Source organism: Zeus faber (genome assembly GCF_960531495.2).
Source record: "Zeus faber genome assembly, chromosome: 18".
Lineage (NCBI taxonomy): Eukaryota > Metazoa > Chordata > Actinopteri > Zeiformes > Zeidae > Zeus > Zeus faber.
Genome location: NC_137210.1, coordinates 12,023,014 through 12,040,794, shown reverse-complemented (window position 1 = coordinate 12,040,794; position 17,781 = coordinate 12,023,014). Strand labels below are relative to the sequence as shown.

Genomic DNA, 17,781 nt, shown 5'->3' with positions numbered 1-17,781 from the left:
TCCGAGCTGAAGATGCCGTGAAAAGACGCAGCATTTCTTCAGTTCAAGTGCTTTTATTTACTTAAGCCTCACCTCTGCCCCCTACAGGCCAGGTGACGGACCTGAAGGGGCACTTTGTAACTCAGGTTGCCATGGGGAAGGCTCACACCTGCGTCCTGACCAAGAGTGGTGAGGTGTGGACGTTCGGCGTCAACAACAAGGGCCAGTGCGGCCGGGACACGGGGGCCATGAGCCAGGCAGGGAAATGTGAGGAGACACACACACGCACACACACACACACACACACACACACACACACACACACACACACACACACACACACACACACACACACACACACACACACACACACACACCAGAGACTGATGGTCTTTCCAAATTAAACCTCATGTGATTGTCTTTAATGTATATTTCTACTTCAGCCTTCGGTGTTGAGAACATGGCGACGGCCATGGACGAGGACCTGGAGGACGAGCTGGAGGAGAAGGAGGAGAAGAGCATGATGTGCCAGCCGGGCATGCACAAATGGAAGCTGGAGCAGTGCATGGTGTGCACGGTCTGCGGAGACTGCACCGGCTACGGCGCCAGCTGCGTTAGCAGCGGACGACCCGACAGAGTACCGGGAGGGTGAGCAGACCATTTTGCAATAGCAATCATTAAAGCAAATTCAACGGATTTTCGTAATATTTGCCAGAGCTTGCAATTTTACGTTACCGCATTAAATTGCCAAATAAACGGACATAGTCATACGGTGCAGAGTTTATTGAGTGCTTAGTGTGTGTTTATTTTATAGATTTATAACTGAAACCTAAGCAAAAACACTTTATTTATTTATTTATTTTTTTGTAAGGCCCTGGTTGTTTATGTTTAGAAAATAAAAGATGAGTGCTAAAATATTTTCCGTTTTTTCAATGATATGCAGAAAGTTATCACATGTGAATGTTCTTTGGTAGTACAGTGGTACCTTGACTTACGACTGCATCTACTAGGGACCAATCCAAGATACGAGTAGCGATAGTCGGGAAAATTTGTATCGACTTGCGACCGACTGCTCCAAGATACGACTGTGGAAATTTGCAGTTGGCGCGTCAGCGGCCAGTCAGCACTCAGTCAGTAGTCAGTCAGCAGTCAGTCAGCAGTCAGTCAGCGGGCGACCTACATCGTGTGTGCATGTAGTTCGTGGCTCATTGATATTCTTTTCATGTTTACTGTGTTTTTGCTGTGTATTTTGTTTATTTTCACCCTTCATGATTTCATAATTTATATGGAAAAATTGCTTCGACATACGACTGTTCTTATAGAACGAATTACAGTTGTAAGTCGAGGTACCCCTGTAGTCGTATTTTTTGTTTGTTTTTTTATTTTTTTTACAAAAAGAAAAAATGTTCCTCTCTGACCATCTAGATTTTGTTTTTCTGTGCTTGCTCTGTCAATGGAGGTTCCATCGTTTCCCTGTGTGTCTTTTCACAATTTCTGCTGATAATTGATCTTTGCTCATTTTTCCTCTGTCTCTTAGTATCTGCGGCTGTGGGTCGGGGGAGTCCGGATGCTCGGCGTGTGGCTGCTGCAAGGCCTGCGCCAGGGAGCTGGATGGCCAGGAGGCCCGGCAAAGGGGCATCTTTGATGCCGTGAAGGAGATGATTCCCCTGGACCTGCTGCTTGGTAGGCCCGCCTGTCACCACCTCACATGGCTTTTTGTACTCTTCTGCTAAAGCCTTTGATTGAGCATGTTGTTTGTATCTTCCTCTTCCACATTGCATTTGCCACTAACTGGCATTAGGTCCAAAAAATCTTGGGTATAAATCAGGGATTCTCCACCTTTTTCATATCAAGGACCCTCCATTTGATAAGATATTTTTTTCTGGAACCTCAATCTCAGAAGATTTTTTTATTTTTTTTATTGTTAGATATGATATAATCAATGACGCTTATTTTCCATTCTTCGCGCTTTGTGGCCTCGGTCTCCGTCTTGTGCACAGTCTTTGCGAGTCCGTCATGTCTGCTCATCATTCATCCATGTGTGTCCTGTTCTGTCCTCCACTCCGCCCCGTCTCCTCCTCCTCCACCGTTGGTGCTGCCTGTCACCTGGGGGCCCCGTGTGTTTTAGCTGTGCCTGTCCCTCCCCCCCCAGGAGTCAACATCGAGGAGCACATCCAGATCCGGCAGGAGGAGAAACGCCAGAGGATCAACCGCCGCCACAGGCTGGAGGAGGGCAGAGGTACAGGGCAAGGCCTAGACAGCGCAGGGGGTGTGGGTGTTTTTATTTTTATTTTTTCTGAAGATGCAGATATGTGCAGGGAAAGTTTGGGGGCGGGGTGAAATAGCTACGAACTAGTCCAAGCTACAAGCGCGGCCGTCCCTGTGAGCTTTTAGGAAGCCAGGGCCCTCGGGTGCTGCTGCGAGCTCGGGTGTTGTGCCTCTGTGACTTCCCCCTTGCTTGTGTCTTCATCATTTTTTGCCATGTGTGCGTGTCTTGTTGTTGTTGTTGTGCTGCAGTATTACCATGTGTTCTCTCCCATTTGTGAGCCTTGTGCATGCATGTGAGAGTTTCTTTCTCCCCCAGGCCCCCTTGTTTTCCCCGGCCCCATATTTATGAACCAGCGTGAGCAGGCCCTAGCCAGAATAAGACCCCTTCAGGCCCTAAGGCATAAACGGGACAAGCACAAAGGTACTGCGGTCTTCACCACCTAACCCAACTGGTGCAGAGACACCCCTCTGACTCACCTCCCGGTCTGGCTGTCCCGCCCACCTCCTCTCTCACTCTCTGAAGGCAGGACTCCTTCACCTGTTCGCATGGTATAGAACAACACGGCTTCTAAGCTCTAGGGGGATCCAACCCGCCCCCCCCTGTGCACAGAGAGGATCACAGGGCTTAGTATAGGGGGGTAAAAACAAATCTCTCAGGATGGGGGACTTAACAATACCTCCTTTTTTAGAAGGTGCATTTATTTTTTTTGTGTTGAGACTTGAAGGCTTGTACCTGAAAAGCGCAGCAGGAAGAGAGGGCTTTCGTCCGTCATTATGTTAGTTCTTGTCCTTGGGAGTGGGGGTGCCCGAGCTGCCCAGCACTTCTGTTTAGGCCTAAATAAAAATCAATAACCTAGTTTAACTGGATTTGCTGCGACTCCATGAGCAGCCAAATCCTTGCTTTGTAGCTTGTTGCTGCAGGATTGGAAGCAGATGAAGTACGAGGCACTGGGGAGCGTGGGCTTTGATTGCCCGACAACCTGACGCTTACAGGACACATCTCTGTGGAGGGACGCAGACAGTCTCGTTCCAAAAGTCATATTTTTAGCATGCGAGTCATTCACTAAATACAGCTTTCCTTTGAAAAATCGTAAAAGCGTAAAATCGGTGTTAAAAATAGTTTTTAGTTGTTTTGTTTTTTTTGTCTCTCACATCCCTCAGTTATAGCAGTAAACGATAACTCAGCACAGCGGCCATTTATTTCTCTCCATCGCTATGGGGATTGATGTTGCTCCTCAGACGTCAATGAAAGGCAGTTTTCTATACTGACTGAGAGTTGTGTTCATGAGCTGAACTTTCCACCCCGACTCTGCAGGTCCCTGGGCTATGGATCAGCAAACGTCTCTCAAAAGTATCTTCTGACAGACTGACAACTTGCACCAAAAAAAACAATTATCGTACATAATAATAAATATGAGTATATAGAGGTCTTATGAGCTGATCCTTTGCCCGAAAGAGTGTGCAGAGACACTCTAATTGCTACGCTGCATGAGCCTCGATCTGCCTTTCAAACACAAAAGTGACCTCTGAAAGAGGGCTCTGGGTGAACCAGACCTCTAGCTCATTTACTCTGAAAATGAGGAAATGCACCCAATTGGTTCTGGTTGCCCCAAAGCTTTCTCTGAACATTTTTTCTGCTTCCCTACTTTCATTTTTCTTTTTAAATATAATTTTTCTAAAACATGCCGCGGCACCACCATCCTCCTCTACTCTGTGTTTGATTTTGATTTCTAGTCCTCCTTCTGGCTCCGGTCCTTTTTTTTATTCCCAGGATGGCGCGGAGACGTCCATCTCGGGGCTCTGAAGTTGCCACTTAATCTTCACTCTTGCTTTTCCTCTATTCACTCTCCCCGCCAACCCTTCCACCCTGCCACCACCGAACACCTGCACCCCTCCTCCACTCCCCTTCCCCGCACGTTGCCGCGCCTGCTGACCGGCCGTTTGCCTTGCAGACGGCAGCAGCGAGCGCGGAGAGAAGGACGCCAGCAAGATCACCACTTACCCTCCCGGTACGGTGCGGTTCGACTGTGAGATGCGGGCCGTGCAGGTCAGCTGTGGCTTCCACCACTCGGGTAGGTTCCGAGTTGGACATGGAACGTCAAAGCGATGGAATGAGTACCTCCTTTGTTTGGATTTTATACATAAAACCGCACAATTTCATTATTTCAATTTCAATCATTTCAATAAGGCCTGATTATGTTTTTCTTTTGGACTTCATGAAAGCTTAAGGGTGTCTGGAGCTCTTTGAAACGTCCTTAAATGTCTAATAAATTCAGGTATACTAACACTAGGCCTTAAAAGTCATTATATTGGCTTAAATGTGAATTTACTTAATTTCATTACATAAACATTTTGTCTCATTTATCCATATTTGTTTGTCAAAATGAGTGAAGTTCCTCTGCATTAGTTACCTTCATGTTTACCTGTTGGGTAAAACATAGAATCATCAAGTTCATAACCTCTCCATTACTTACCTCCACCCTGTATCAAATATATAGTACTTACCAGGCTATACTTCATTCAATATAAAATAAATTTCAGGAGAAATAATCTTAAAAAGGTCTTAAAAAGTAATACATTTAACACAGCAGTCATCCTGGCTTATGAAACTTCATTTGGGGAGATTCTTTCCTTCATGTCCTCATGTCGTGCCCTCCTCCTTCAGTGGTGCTGATGGAGAACGGTGACGTCTACACGTTTGGTTATGGCCAACACGGGCAGCTTGGACACGGAGACGTCAACTCAAGGTATCGCCCGGGATGAATCGGTCACGATCGCAGAGATATCTACATACATGTGGGGTGAACACAAGATGAGCTGTTTTTTTTTGTTTTTGTTTGTTTTCCCTGCCAGGGGTTCTCCCACCCTGGTCCAGGCCCTCCCCGGCCCCAGCGTCCAGGTGACAGCAGGGAGTAACCACACAGCGGTGCTCCTCATGGACGGCCAGGTCTTTACTTTCGGCAGCTTCTCGGTGAGAGAATAAAAACAAAAACAAAAAAGTTCCTGATCAAATGACAGATGTTTTTATTTGATACTGTGGGGAAGTGTTTCTCAGGATGCAATGTAACCACTGAAATCTGGGTCTTTCATTTCTTGATACTTTGTGGAAAACATGTTTTATGAAGTTATGATAATCATCTCATACCTGCTATAGTTTTGTTTTTCTTATTTACTTATTTGAGTGTTGGTAGGTCAGCTCATGGGTCAGTCACTAGATTCCACCATCATATGTTTCCATCCAAATTTCCTGGCTTTTTAAGTAAATGTTAGAAACGTTGCAATAAATGGAACGTTTTCATTAGTTGTGTTGAGGCAAATGAATGTGTGTGCCTAAATTTGTATATTACAATATTATGGTTTTCCTTCCTAAACTTGATGTGTATAACTTCACTATTGTAGCATAAATTAAACCTAAAAGACTCAATTAATCACCAGCTAAGATGTCATGATGGTGGCATTTTGGAGGCCCATTGCCCCGTCGTGAACGGTGGAGTTGCTGTGTATCTACTCTTGGAAACTCAAATACTGTGTTTCCTGTTGTTGCAGAAAGGACAGCTCGGTCGTCCCATCCTAGACATGCCCTACTGGAACGCTAAGCCGTCCCCCATGCCCAACATCGGCGCCAAATACGGCCGCAAGGCCACCTGGATCGGCGCCAGCGGGGACCAGACGTTCCTGCGGATCGACGAGGCGCTCATCAACTCCCACGTCCTCGCCACCTCCGAGATCTTCGCCAGTAAACACATCATCGGCCTGGTGCCCACCTCGGTGTCGGAGCCCCCGCCCTTCAAATGCCTGCTTATCAACAAGATGGACGGCAGCTGTCGGACGTTCAACGACTCGGAGCAGGAAGATCTGCAGGGCTTCGGCCTCTGTCTTGACCCTGTCTACGACGTCATTTGGAGGTTTGTATATGTTATAAGCCAAAAATATAATCCACTTTCCCCAAAATAGTCAATAAGCCCCAACATAAAAGCTCTCTGTAGACACTGGAGGCTTTTTAAAGCTTTCTCGGTTTGACCTTTGGGAAACCTGTGGGTTTCCAGGTTTCTGCCCGCCTCCAGGGAGATGTGGTGCTACAACGCGGTGATCGCCGATGCCCGGGTGCCGTCGGTTGCAGACCTGCAGTCTCGCTGCAGCATCCTCAGCCCAGAGCTGGCGCTGCCTTCCGGCTCGCACGCCACCACCACCCGCTCCCACGGAGCCCTGCACATCCTGGGTACGGAGCGGATCCAAATGCACGCTCTACTTATCGAGAAGATCAATTTTAGTGAAATTGTTTGAGACCCTCTGGAACCTCCTTGGGGGCTCTTGACTCCCACTTTGGCAACATCTGTCAGTTTCTAACATTCTGCAATCAGTCCTTGTGCCCGGTTTTCACAAATCACAAGTGAATTACGATCAGTTTTGACGAGGTGAACATTGAGATTGGAGCTCAGATCTCAGTAAAAGGATGATTAGTGTCCAAATTGAGACAAAGGGTATGGGCAGGTGGTGTTTAAGGCTATTGCATCACTAACAGAAGGTAAAACATGCATACCAATTTAGGGTGCCTGGATACTCTGGCGGCCATGCAGGAGCTGAAGATGGGCATAGCCAGTGCGGAAGAGGAGACCCAGGCCGTGATGAAGGTGTATTCCAAGGAGGACTACAGCGTGGTCAATCGCTTCGAGAGTGAGTCTGCATTTTATCAAGTTGTTATTCAGTCCAATTTATGGGTCGAAGTTATGGGTGCTCTGGGACCCCAAACTGACATTTTTTTTCTTGGAAATGATCCGGTCCAAACTTCCATACTATGTTATAGTTGATCGAAACATTAATATTAAAAGTTCTCTAATGGTGCCAACGTCTTGAATGAAGTAACGCTGAAGTTTGCCTATTAATTATGTTGCTGGGGGGCCCCCTGTGGGCTCTTGAAGGACCCCTTGGGGCTCCCCGAAAGCAATGTTGAGAACCCCCGGATTAGAGCTCTCAGCATGAAACCAAGCAGCTCACGCTGGTGTGTGACGCTCTAGGTCATGGTGGAGGCTGGGGTTACTCCGCCCACTCGGTGGAGGCCATCCGCTTCTGCGCGGATGCGGACATCCTGCTGGGCGGGCTGGGCCTGTTCGGCGGCCGAGGGGAGTACACCGCCAAGATCAAGGTGAGCAGCCGTTGTCTTCTAGCGCCGGTGAGCTCTACCCTCTTAGGAGTCTGTGATCTGTGATTGAAGTGTGCCGCGGCACCGTCCTCCTCCTGTTCTGTGTACGTCTTTAGTCCTCCTTCCGGCTCCCTCCTGTTTTATTCCCAGGATGGCGCGGAGACGTCCACCCTGGGGCTCTGAAGTTGCGACTTCCTCTTCAAGCTTGGTTTTTCTCTATTCACTCTGCCCGCCATCCCCCCCCCCTCACCCTGCCACCACCAAACCCCTGCAATCTGTGATTGACTGTTTTCATTGCCGTGCAGCTGTTTGAGCTGGGACCCGACGGGGGCGACCACGAGACAGATGGGGATCTGCTCGCCGAGACGGATGTGCTGGCCTACGACTGCGCCGCCAGGTACGGCTAATCGATCAACGTCTGCCTTTTTAAACCAGCTGTTCCTTTTTCTGCTGGAAAAAAAACTCGCCGCACCCTTGATAGTGAATGCCCTGTTGCGTGTGGTCTAGGGAGAAGTACGCCATGATGTTCGATGAGCCGGTGCTGCTGCAGCTGGGCTGGTGGTACGTGGCCTGGGCCCGGGTGTCGGGGCCCAGCAGCGACTGCGGCTCCCACGGACAGGCTACCATCACCACTGACGACGGGTAACCCTCCATGCGTCCTGTATTACATTAACAAAAAAAAAAAAAAATCTTTCTTTATTCTGTGGATGGGATGCAGGTACCTTCACAAACACTTCAGATCTTATGCAAACAAAGAAGACAATAATCAATTAGAAAACATTTCGAAATCAATTCATAAATAGATAAATATGTGTTAAAGAGACAAAATAAAACAAATGAATCAATATATAATATATAAACACGTGGAGTATAATGGAGGCGAGTTTACAATGTCGGTATGTACCTGCTTGCTGCCATTTGCTCACCTTGCTCACTGTCCTTATATTTCTAAATCTAAAGTATTGTGTGTACTGATAGTATTGCTGTTAAATTGGTCTCCATCACCTTAATTTGAAGGATAAACTCCTCTCTCCTTCAAGTGTGGTGTATCAGTTCAAGAGTTCCAAGAAGTCCAATAACGGTACCGACGTCAACGCGGGCCAAATACCTCAGCTGCTGTACAGGTGAGTGTCCTGCGGCTCTCTGACCTTCCTCCTAGAGACAACGAGATGCAGCGCACTCGTGGTGTGGGCCGTCAAAGCTCCTTCATTTTTAGCATCTCCTTAACCTCAGGCTCCCCTCGAACGACGGCAACGCGTCCAAAGGGAAACAGCAGACCAGCGAACCCGTGCACATCTTGAAACGCTCCTTCGCTCGGACGGTGTCGGTGGTGAGTGCTTCGTTTACCGGGACGGGCGCACCGCAACCGTTGATGTGTTTTTAGGATGATTAAAGAACGTGCCCGTCTCCCCCCCCCCACCGGCAGGAGTGCTTCGAGTCTCTGCTGAGCATCCTCCACTGGAGCTGGACCACGCTGGTGCTGGGCGTGGAGGAGCTGCGGGGCCTCAAGGGCTTCCAGTACACGGCCACGCTGCTGGACCTGGAGAGGCTGCGCTTCGTGGGCACCTGCTGCCTCCGTCTGCTCCGCGTCTACATCTGCGAGATCTTCCCCATTTCTGGTGGGAGCACAGCGGTTGTTGTTTTTTTAGACAAAAGATGAACTTGTGTTTTTGAACCTGCATTTCACGCATTACCTGTTTGCCTTCACGTTGGCTAGAACTCAAAAGGAACCTTTTTTTTTTTTTTTTGCACTACTTTTTGTTTATTTACTAGAGACACAAACAAGGACAAATAACACATTTCAAATGCAAAAGAGGAAAATAACACTACAATACTATAACATTACAAACTAATACTAATAAAACTTAATGCTAACTAATACTATAACTTCCAACTAATACCAATAATATTACACTGCCATAAGTTAATACGCTGCTGTCGTTACTGTTGTTCTTACTACATGTTATTTTTTTTCTTTTAATTGTAAATAAGTGAATCCGACATTTTTCAAATTCCAACACTCCTGCTGCACCTACATAACCAAACATACGTGCATCCCCATACTCTAATGTACATAAATTAAAAAATACAGAAGTACAAAATTGTTCAAATTGTACCCAAAGGTTGGAGTAGCATTTTAGGGGAAAAATTAATTAATTTTTAATCTATTTAATAATCCATCTATTTTTAATCTGACCTCCATGTGTCCTCTGCACTGCAGCCAGCACCAAGGCGGTGGTGGAGGAGTCCAGCAAGCTGGCCGAGTGCGTGGGCAAGACGCGCAGCTTGCTGAAGAAGATCCTGTCGGAGGGCATGGACAACTGTCTGACCAAGTTGGACAACGACCCGCAGGGCTACCTGTCGCAGCCGCTCACGCTGCTGGAGGCCGTGCTGCAGGAGTGCCACAACACCTTCACCGCCTGCTTCCACTCCTTCTACCCCACGCCGGCGCTGCAGTGGGCTTGCCTCTGCGACCTGCTCAACTGCTTGGACCAGGTCAGGACCCGGGAGGGAGCAGGGGCTCGAAAATAGTGGTTACAATGTCCGAAAGGATGGGTTAAGTTTTGTTTGGAATACAAAAAAAATGATGTGTAGATTTTATTTTATTTTATTTTTTTTACTATTTTATTTGTATTTTTATCTTAAATGCAGTTGTACAACTCGCCTAAATTCCTTCAATTGTCTACATTGCAAACAGCTTTTAGTGTGGCAGGCAAATGGTAATATTCCTTAACCCGTGAATGCACACAATGGGTCAAAAAAGACCTGGATCGTTTATTTTTCAAGCCACATTATTTACATCCATCCAACATTCTAGGAATTCCTTTTTTTGAAGTTTTCCGACGATGTGAACTTATTGTTTCTCAAATTGAATTCATTGTTTTAAATTTTCTTGGACTAGAATCAATCAGGATAATTATTTGAGACCAATACTTCAGAAGAAGTAATGATTGAAAATCATTCGCTGGTGAATGATCCTGATCGTTCACAGTGGACATTGATGACCCAAATGAATGAAGTTGATGATGAAATTAAGTGTAATTTAACCTTAAAACTCTAATAAACCAATTTTTATTACATTTATTTATTATTGCTACTATTTGATTGCCTTCTGTTAATGTAAAGCACTTTGAGTTGCTCTTTATGTTTGAAAGATGCTATGCAAATAAACATTTATTATTTTTAGCAGAAACATGAACGAATTAAATAACACATACAAACTTATAAAAAAAACAAAAACAAAGAACCTAACAATGTACCCACCCGTTAACTTCAGGACATTGCCGAGGCCAACTTCCGCACATCCAGCAGCCGCCTGCTGGCTGCGGTGATGTCGGCTCTGTGCAACACGTCGGTCAAGCTGACGTCCATCCTGCCCATCGCCTACGATGGCGAGGTGCTGCTGCGCTCGCTGGTCAAGCAGGTCAGCACGGAGAACGACTCCGCCCTCGCTCACCGCTTCCCTCTGCTGGTGGCTCACATGGAGAAGCTCAGCCACGTGAGTGACCGGCATGTTTTTTTGGCTGTTTGTTCAAGGAAAGTTTGGGAGTGGCTTTAGTAAACAATTTGACCTCTGTTTTCACTTTTGGCCCCAGACGGAGGAGAACCTGATGGGCATGACCAGCTTCCGGGAGGTTCTGGAGAAGATGCTGGTGATCGTGGTGCTCCCCGTGAGGAAGACTCTGAGGAAGGAGGTGGAGCTCTTCTCCCCGCACCTGGTCTCCAACACCTGCGGCCTGCTGGCCTCCATCGTCTCCGAGCTCACCGCCTCCGCCCTGGGCTCTGAGGTGACCTCTCGCAATGTTTTGGTTCATTTCCTTCCTTGGTTAATTGGCGGTTTCATTTTTGGTTTATTACTATCGTGCCGGTGACTTAACACGGGCTGCCATCAATACATTTTTAGTATCCGTCTGGGGTGCCTGATGAAGAATGTACATTTCCATGTGATCACCTTACCCTAATTGGATTCAGTTCTATTTTTGGCGCAGCCAAGAGCACAATCAAATCAGGCCCCAGTTGTGTTTCAATCAAATCAGACACTGCTCTGTCCTTACAACTTGGCTGTATCAGGTGGGCATGAACACATCAGAGTAAAGAAGATCTGTCAGGGTGCATCTATTTTCTCGTTCCTGTCTCCACCCCGCCACCGTTCTTCCTCATGCCGAGTCTCTCCACCTGCAGCTGCGTTGTTGTTGCTGTCGTTGCCTTTTGTCAAAACAGCGCCCTGTGTCTGTCTGCAGGCTCTGTTTGTACCGTTGCCAAACAACAAATGCAAAAAAGGGAGAGCGCTCTCCTGTCCTTGTTTTTGTAGGATGCTAAGTCACGTAGGGAGGGTGGGGGGTGGTGGACCCATCAGCACAACCTGCCTGTCTCTCGTTCTCACTCTTCACTCATTTATCACTAAATCAATCTCCTTCCCTTCACCCACTTGTGTTTACTGCAGTCTGGACTTTCTGTTCCTATCACCATGGTAACAGTCATAGGCCGGTTGTCTTGGTGACAGCCGTAGCAGCAACATTGTCATTTTCCCTCCGATTTTATTCTATTTTCCAGAGCGCTTAGAGATCCTCCCGCAACAATTGAAGGCTATCCTCTCGTTAACCTAGTAGATATGAGTTAAAACAAGACAAGCGACACAGTGTTGTTTTCACTTTGAGTGTGATTCATGCCTCAGACCATCCGTCATTCCCTCTGTGTCGCCTTTGTCTCTAAATCAAGGACATTGGCAGCTAATACCTTTGGATGACGTCCACAGACTTGTGCAGCATATTGAAAATGGCCTGCTGTCTACTTTTCTTTCGGCCTCAGTATCGCCACCTGGTGGCATGAATGATACTTTGATCAGAGGAGGCCTGGTTTAGAGTTGACTTTGCCATTGACATAGGTCACAATTATTACGTAATCGCCTGACCGCAATTATTTTAACTGACATCATGATTTTGTAAAATCAGTCCACAAACATATGTTTCCATCCAAATTTAAGAGGAGCCAGTGCTAAGTTGGGTGGAGGCAAATTGACTGTTTGCTGTGGAAAAAATGTTTATTTTCCAATGCTCAATGTCAATAAATGACTCTTCTTCCTAAGATGGATGTGTATTATGGCTTATACTATAATAGTAGCATTGAAATTTGTATGACAGTTAATCGGCAACTAAAATGTCAAGATCGTGAAAGCGATATGTTTACATTTTCAAACACTTCTATCTTCCCTATGTACACACACCTGATCTGATTTATTGTTGTTGTTATGAGTTTGTTGAATACAAACCTTTTTATCTGTTCACACCAGGTGGATGGGCTCAACTCCCTCCATTCGGTAAAAGCGACGCCCAACCGCTTCACCAAAACTAGCCAGGGCCGGAGCTGGAACACGGGCAACGGCTCCCCTGACGCCATCTGCATGACTGTGGACAAACCCGGGGTGGTGCTGGTGGGCTTCTGCGTCTACGGCGGGGGAGGCATCCACGAGTATGAGCTAGAAGTGCTGGCAGATGATGTAAGAGAGACATTTTTTTTTCAGAATGATTTCATACTCACCGCTCAACCCTGCGGTAAAACACTTGGCGTAACTTTCTGTTTCTGCCTGCACCCCCCAAAGGCCCAGACGGAGCACCCGGGGGACTCTGCCCACTCCCACCGGTGGACGTCACTGGAGCTGGTGAAGGGCACCTACAGCACGGACGACTCGCCCAGCGACATTGCTGAGATCCGCCTGGACAAGGCGGTGCCGCTCAAGGTTCACAGGCTCTTCTGGCTGACATTTTGAAGACTATCTGATGGACCACGTCTCCAGAACGTGACATTGAATTGCGTTTTATGTTTTTCTCACAGGAGGGAGTGAAGTACGCCGTCCGCCTGCGTAACTACGGCAGCAGGACGGCAAATGGGGACGGCGGCATGACCACGGTACAGTGCTCCGACAGCGTGGCCTTCACCTTCAGCACCTGCAGCCTGAGCAGCAACGGGACCAACCAGACCAGAGGACAGATCCCACAGATCCTCTACTACAGGTAAACACACACACACACACACACACACACACACACACACACACACACACACACACACACACACACACACACACACACACACACACACACACACACACACACACACACACACACACACACTCCATCACCATCTTAACCCTGCAGTAGTAGATTGGATGGGAATTGCTGAATTTGTTTGTGACTCATATGTGTCGCCCGCCCCCCAGGAGCGAATACGACGGCGACCTGCAGTCGCAGCTGCTGAGCAAGGCCAACGAGGAGGACAAGAACTGCAGCCGAGCACTCTCTGTGGTCAGCGCCGTGGTCCGAGCCGCCAAGGACCTGCTGCACCGGGCGTTCGCTGTGGACCGTAAGAACGGGAGACTCCCAGATTTCCGATTGCATCTTGGCCGGATCATTTTATCAAAACGGTTTCCTATTCTGACTTGACATCGCACGGAATATCGAAGGCTGTCTTGATCCGCATGCGTGCATCAAAGTCGCCGTTCGTGCTGTTGTGGTCTGAGTCTCCACTGTTTAACGTTGAATTTGACCCCACTGACACGTTGTCTCTGTCCTCGTCGTCTCCAGTTGAGGACATTCCAGAGCTGCTAAGCTCCTCCAGCCTGTTCTCCATGCTGCTACCTCTGATTCTTGCCTACATCGGCCCCGTGGCAGCCTCTGTGCCCAAGGTAATAGAACGGACGAGGGTTTGACCTCAAAACTCCCTATGATTGTGTGTGCCATTGTGGTCATATGTCCTGTCCTTCGCTCCTTCAGGCTGCAGTGGAAGTCTTCGGTCTGGTCCAGGAGCTGCTGCCGGCCGTCTCTGCCCTCAACCAGAAATATGCCCCGCCCACCTTTAATCCCAACCAATCAACGGACAGCACCACTGGGAACCAGCCGGAGCAGGGCCTATCTGCTTGTACTACCTCAAGCCACTACTCTGTGATAGAGAGTGACCACCCGTACAAGCAGGCCGGGGTTACTCAATACAGGGTAAGGTCTACTGTACATAACCTAAAATATTTAAAAAATTGTTAATTGTGGATCTACGGAGGGGGATCCACAATTAACAATTATTACTATTGATAATTGTAAATTATTATGCAAATTATTACAATTATTTTTGTAATTATTATTTATTTATGTAAATTAATTAATGGGTTGGGAAAAATTATAGTCCGATACAATTCAATTCTCAATTTGATTTTTATATCAATTTCTGCTGAATACCACCATCGTCACAAATTAATTGAACTATATTATTTCTGTACAACACCGAATTTGTTCTGTAAATTATTTTTGTTGGTAGTAATATAGAACCATATTGTGAGCCATCTCATCAAAATTGAATTGATTCGCATGTTTATCCTTTGTATTGAAATAGAATCTAATCGTGCGCTTCTACCCAACCCTGTTGAAAGTCCTGATGCTCAACCACCTGCCTGGCCTCTCTCAGGTGTCCTTCCCGGACTGCGTCCGCTGGACCAGCATCGAGTTTGACGCGCAGTGCGGCACGGCACAGCCGGAGGACGTCCTGCGCCTGCTCATCCCCAGCCGCACCCTCCACCTCTCCAGCCTGGCGGGCAAGCCGCTGGCCCACGACACCATCAACACCTGGACCGAGCTCAAGAAGTTCTCAGGCTCCACAGGATGGCCGACCACCGTCCTGGTGCTGCCGGGTAAGAGTGGCTCAGAGCCACCTGCCTTGACAAGCTCCCATCAGTTCACTCATGATTACCTATGTTGCCTTTCTCTTCCTCTTGTAAGAACTTAGTGTTTTTTTTTCCCTCAAACATCTCTGCTTTCAGGAAACGAAGTTCTATTCTCGCTGGAGACAGCCTCTGATTATGTGAAAGATGAGAAGGCCTGCTTCTACGGCTTCAAGTGTGTAGCTGTGGGATACGAATTCAACCCCGGGCCTGATGAGGTAGATTCCAGGATGCCTGAATGGTTTTACCCGTGTGATATTTAAACTCTTAATTATGGTTCATTTCGTCATATTCAGTCGTTTTTGTTGTGAGGGTTGGTCCAAAAGAAAGTACTTCATGAACGTCTGTCTTTTAGGGTATTATTCAGCTGGAGAAGGAGCTGGCCTACCTGGGCAGTGTGTGTGCTGCTGCTCTGATGAAGAAAGACCTGGCTCTCCCTATAGGTGAGCAAACCAGGGAGGTCCCTTAGGGCAGGGGTTCCCAACCACCGGGCCGCGGACCTATGCTGGGCCGCGGGGCATTTGCCACCATGCTGTGAGAAGGCGGGCGGGGGTGCCCTGTTTAGCCCGTGCTTTTTTTGTTTTTGTTTTTCCCAAAGCCAGATCAGAGCGATCTCAAATGAGGGCAAACAGTGTGTTTTTTATTGGAGATGTATTTATCTATTATCTATTTATCTTTTTATCTATCTATTATTTATTTTCCCTCCCCGCGCTGTATACGGTGCTTAACGGTGATGGGTGCCACGGTGCCGCGGTGTTGGTGGGAGCGGTGCGTCTTGCTCTACTCACCGGTCCCAAAGTCGGGGCGGAACTCTGACTTTTTGCTCGAAACACATGGGTCTTTTTTTTTTTTTTTTTTTTTTTGTGGGACCCTCATACAGTAGATGTATTTTTCTTCCTCCGTGTGTAATGGGGAGACATTCAGCCCCCCCTGCCGTTCTGTGAACATTATGTGCGCTGCAGTCCAGTCTTAGGACACTGCATTTAGTCCTCCGTTATAAAAACAGTTGTATAATTAAATTATTTAAATGATTTACTTGAAGACAAGATGGTCATCACAAGGCAGTTCTATCATCGGATCGTTAACAGTCAGTTTACCACAGCCTGCCTAAGTGCCCTTTAACTAGAGTGATCCTCCGCTGGCACTATGTTAATATGCAATGTTGTCCCGCCTGGCAGCCCCATCCCCGAGTTTCACCTGTCAATGTTTGCCTGGTGTTTATTTCAAGGGAATGAACTAGAAGAGGACCTTGAGATACTCGAGGAGGCTTCTCTTCAGGTATTTGCTCAGTTCCAGTACCTTCATCTACATTACGTAATTCCATTTGATCTCATTAAGGATGTTGTTCACTTTGCTTATTTAAATTTAATCTCTTGCTCTTCCCTCCTGGCTCCCTCTTGACCAGGTGTGTAAATCCCACTCTGGGATCTTGGGGAAGGGCCTGGCACTGTCTCACTCCCCCTCCATCTTGGAAGCCCTGGAGGGGAATCTGCCTCTGCACTTACAGACCAACGAGCACTCCTTCCTCGAGGACTTCATCACCTGCGTCCAGAACTCTAGCGGAGGACGCCTGGCGAGGTGAGCCACCTCAGCTAGCCAGGGAGAGGAGGGGGCTGACGGAGGGTGCCCGAGCACCTGCCCCTTTGCCCCTTGATGTCCATGGTGCCCTTTTTATCAGCCGTTTTTGTTTATTTATTTATATATATATTTAAAGCGTGAATGGGCATTGAGATTTTGGTGGAAACAGCTGTATTATATATAATCCAATGGATTATAAAACTGGTCTCCAACCCGACAGACCCCTGTTTAAGTCGGACAGTTGGAAGGGAGGGACTGTTTCTCCGAGAGAGTTGCGCAAAGGCTGTGTGTGTGTGTGTGTGTGTGTGTGTGTGTGTGTGTGTGTGTGTGTGTGTGTGTGTGTGTGTGTGTGTGTGTGTGTGTGTGTGTGTGTGTGTGTGTGTGTGTGTGTGTGTGTGTGTGTGTGTGTGTGCGCGCGCCTGCCTGCGTGCGCTTAAATCTTGTTCCACGTGCCCTTTTTTGCTTTGAGCACATGCCCCTCTTAAGGTCTCTGCACGGGTCTGCACCTCAGTACTGCTCATACCAATATTATCACGCCTTAATTGCGGACGTTTAATAGAAAACTCAACCTGGTTATTTGGCCACCTTGTTGTTAAACCTTCAAATAGTTGATGATAAATTATCCACTGTCCCGTCTCTCCAGGTGGCTGCAGCCAGACTCCTACGCCGACCCTCAGAAGACATCCCTGATCCTGAACAAAGACGACATCCGCTGCGGGTGGCCTGCCACGGTGGCCGTCCAAACCAAGGACCAGTATGGTGACGTGGTGCACGTCCCCAACATGAAGGTCAAGACGGCACCTTTGTCTCCAGCGATAAACATCTCTTGAGTTGAAGTGAAGAGTTTTAAGAGTTTAGACGCTAATCTGAGCTCATTGGCTCTCCCGGCTGTGCAGGTGGAGGTGAAAGCCGTGCCCGTCTCCCAGAAGAAGTCCATACAGCAGGAGAACATGAAGAAGCTGCAGCGGCTCCCGGGCAGCTCCTCCTCCACCTCTTCGTCGTCTGGCACCGACCTCACCTTCGGAGGCCTGCCAACCCCCAAGCTAGAGGCCACCTACGAGCCCATGATCGTCAAAGAGGCTCGCTACATCGCTATCACCATGATGAAGGT

General features: G+C 47.7%; 1 protein-coding gene across 2 annotated transcripts in view; it reads left to right on the top strand.

Moving 5' to 3' along the window:
• The window catches only part of mycbp2 (MYC binding protein 2), a 68,554-nt gene that overhangs the window by 27,190 nt on the left and 23,583 nt on the right, over positions 1–17,781 (top strand). The window contains exons 14-46 of one of the 2 annotated variants that reach the window (XM_080019601.1): positions 88–246; positions 423–627; positions 1,517–1,662; positions 2,132–2,218; positions 2,564–2,668; positions 4,200–4,319; positions 4,913–4,994; positions 5,101–5,218; positions 5,794–6,152; positions 6,294–6,466; positions 6,796–6,921; positions 7,263–7,390; positions 7,693–7,784; positions 7,895–8,029; positions 8,428–8,511; positions 8,621–8,717; positions 8,814–9,006; positions 9,609–9,883; positions 10,665–10,886; positions 10,984–11,175; positions 12,678–12,884; positions 12,987–13,124; positions 13,220–13,398; positions 13,605–13,747; positions 13,969–14,069; positions 14,158–14,376; positions 14,840–15,062; positions 15,192–15,310; positions 15,448–15,535; positions 16,321–16,370; positions 16,498–16,670; positions 17,314–17,458; positions 17,567–17,779. In XM_080019601.1, the coding sequence (XP_079875727.1) occupies positions 88–246; positions 423–627; positions 1,517–1,662; positions 2,132–2,218; positions 2,564–2,668; positions 4,200–4,319; positions 4,913–4,994; positions 5,101–5,218; positions 5,794–6,152; positions 6,294–6,466; positions 6,796–6,921; positions 7,263–7,390; positions 7,693–7,784; positions 7,895–8,029; positions 8,428–8,511; positions 8,621–8,717; positions 8,814–9,006; positions 9,609–9,883; positions 10,665–10,886; positions 10,984–11,175; positions 12,678–12,884; positions 12,987–13,124; positions 13,220–13,398; positions 13,605–13,747; positions 13,969–14,069; positions 14,158–14,376; positions 14,840–15,062; positions 15,192–15,310; positions 15,448–15,535; positions 16,321–16,370; positions 16,498–16,670; positions 17,314–17,458; positions 17,567–17,779 (5,096 nt within the window). The remainder of the gene's footprint in view (positions 1–87; positions 247–422; positions 628–1,516; positions 1,663–2,131; positions 2,219–2,563; positions 2,669–4,199; positions 4,320–4,912; positions 4,995–5,100; positions 5,219–5,793; positions 6,153–6,293; positions 6,467–6,795; positions 6,922–7,262; positions 7,391–7,692; positions 7,785–7,894; positions 8,030–8,427; positions 8,512–8,620; positions 8,718–8,813; positions 9,007–9,608; positions 9,884–10,664; positions 10,887–10,983; positions 11,176–12,677; positions 12,885–12,986; positions 13,125–13,219; positions 13,399–13,604; positions 13,748–13,968; positions 14,070–14,157; positions 14,377–14,839; positions 15,063–15,191; positions 15,311–15,447; positions 15,536–16,320; positions 16,371–16,497; positions 16,671–17,313; positions 17,459–17,566; positions 17,780–17,781) is intronic. The other variant, XM_080019602.1, reaches the window with a different exon arrangement.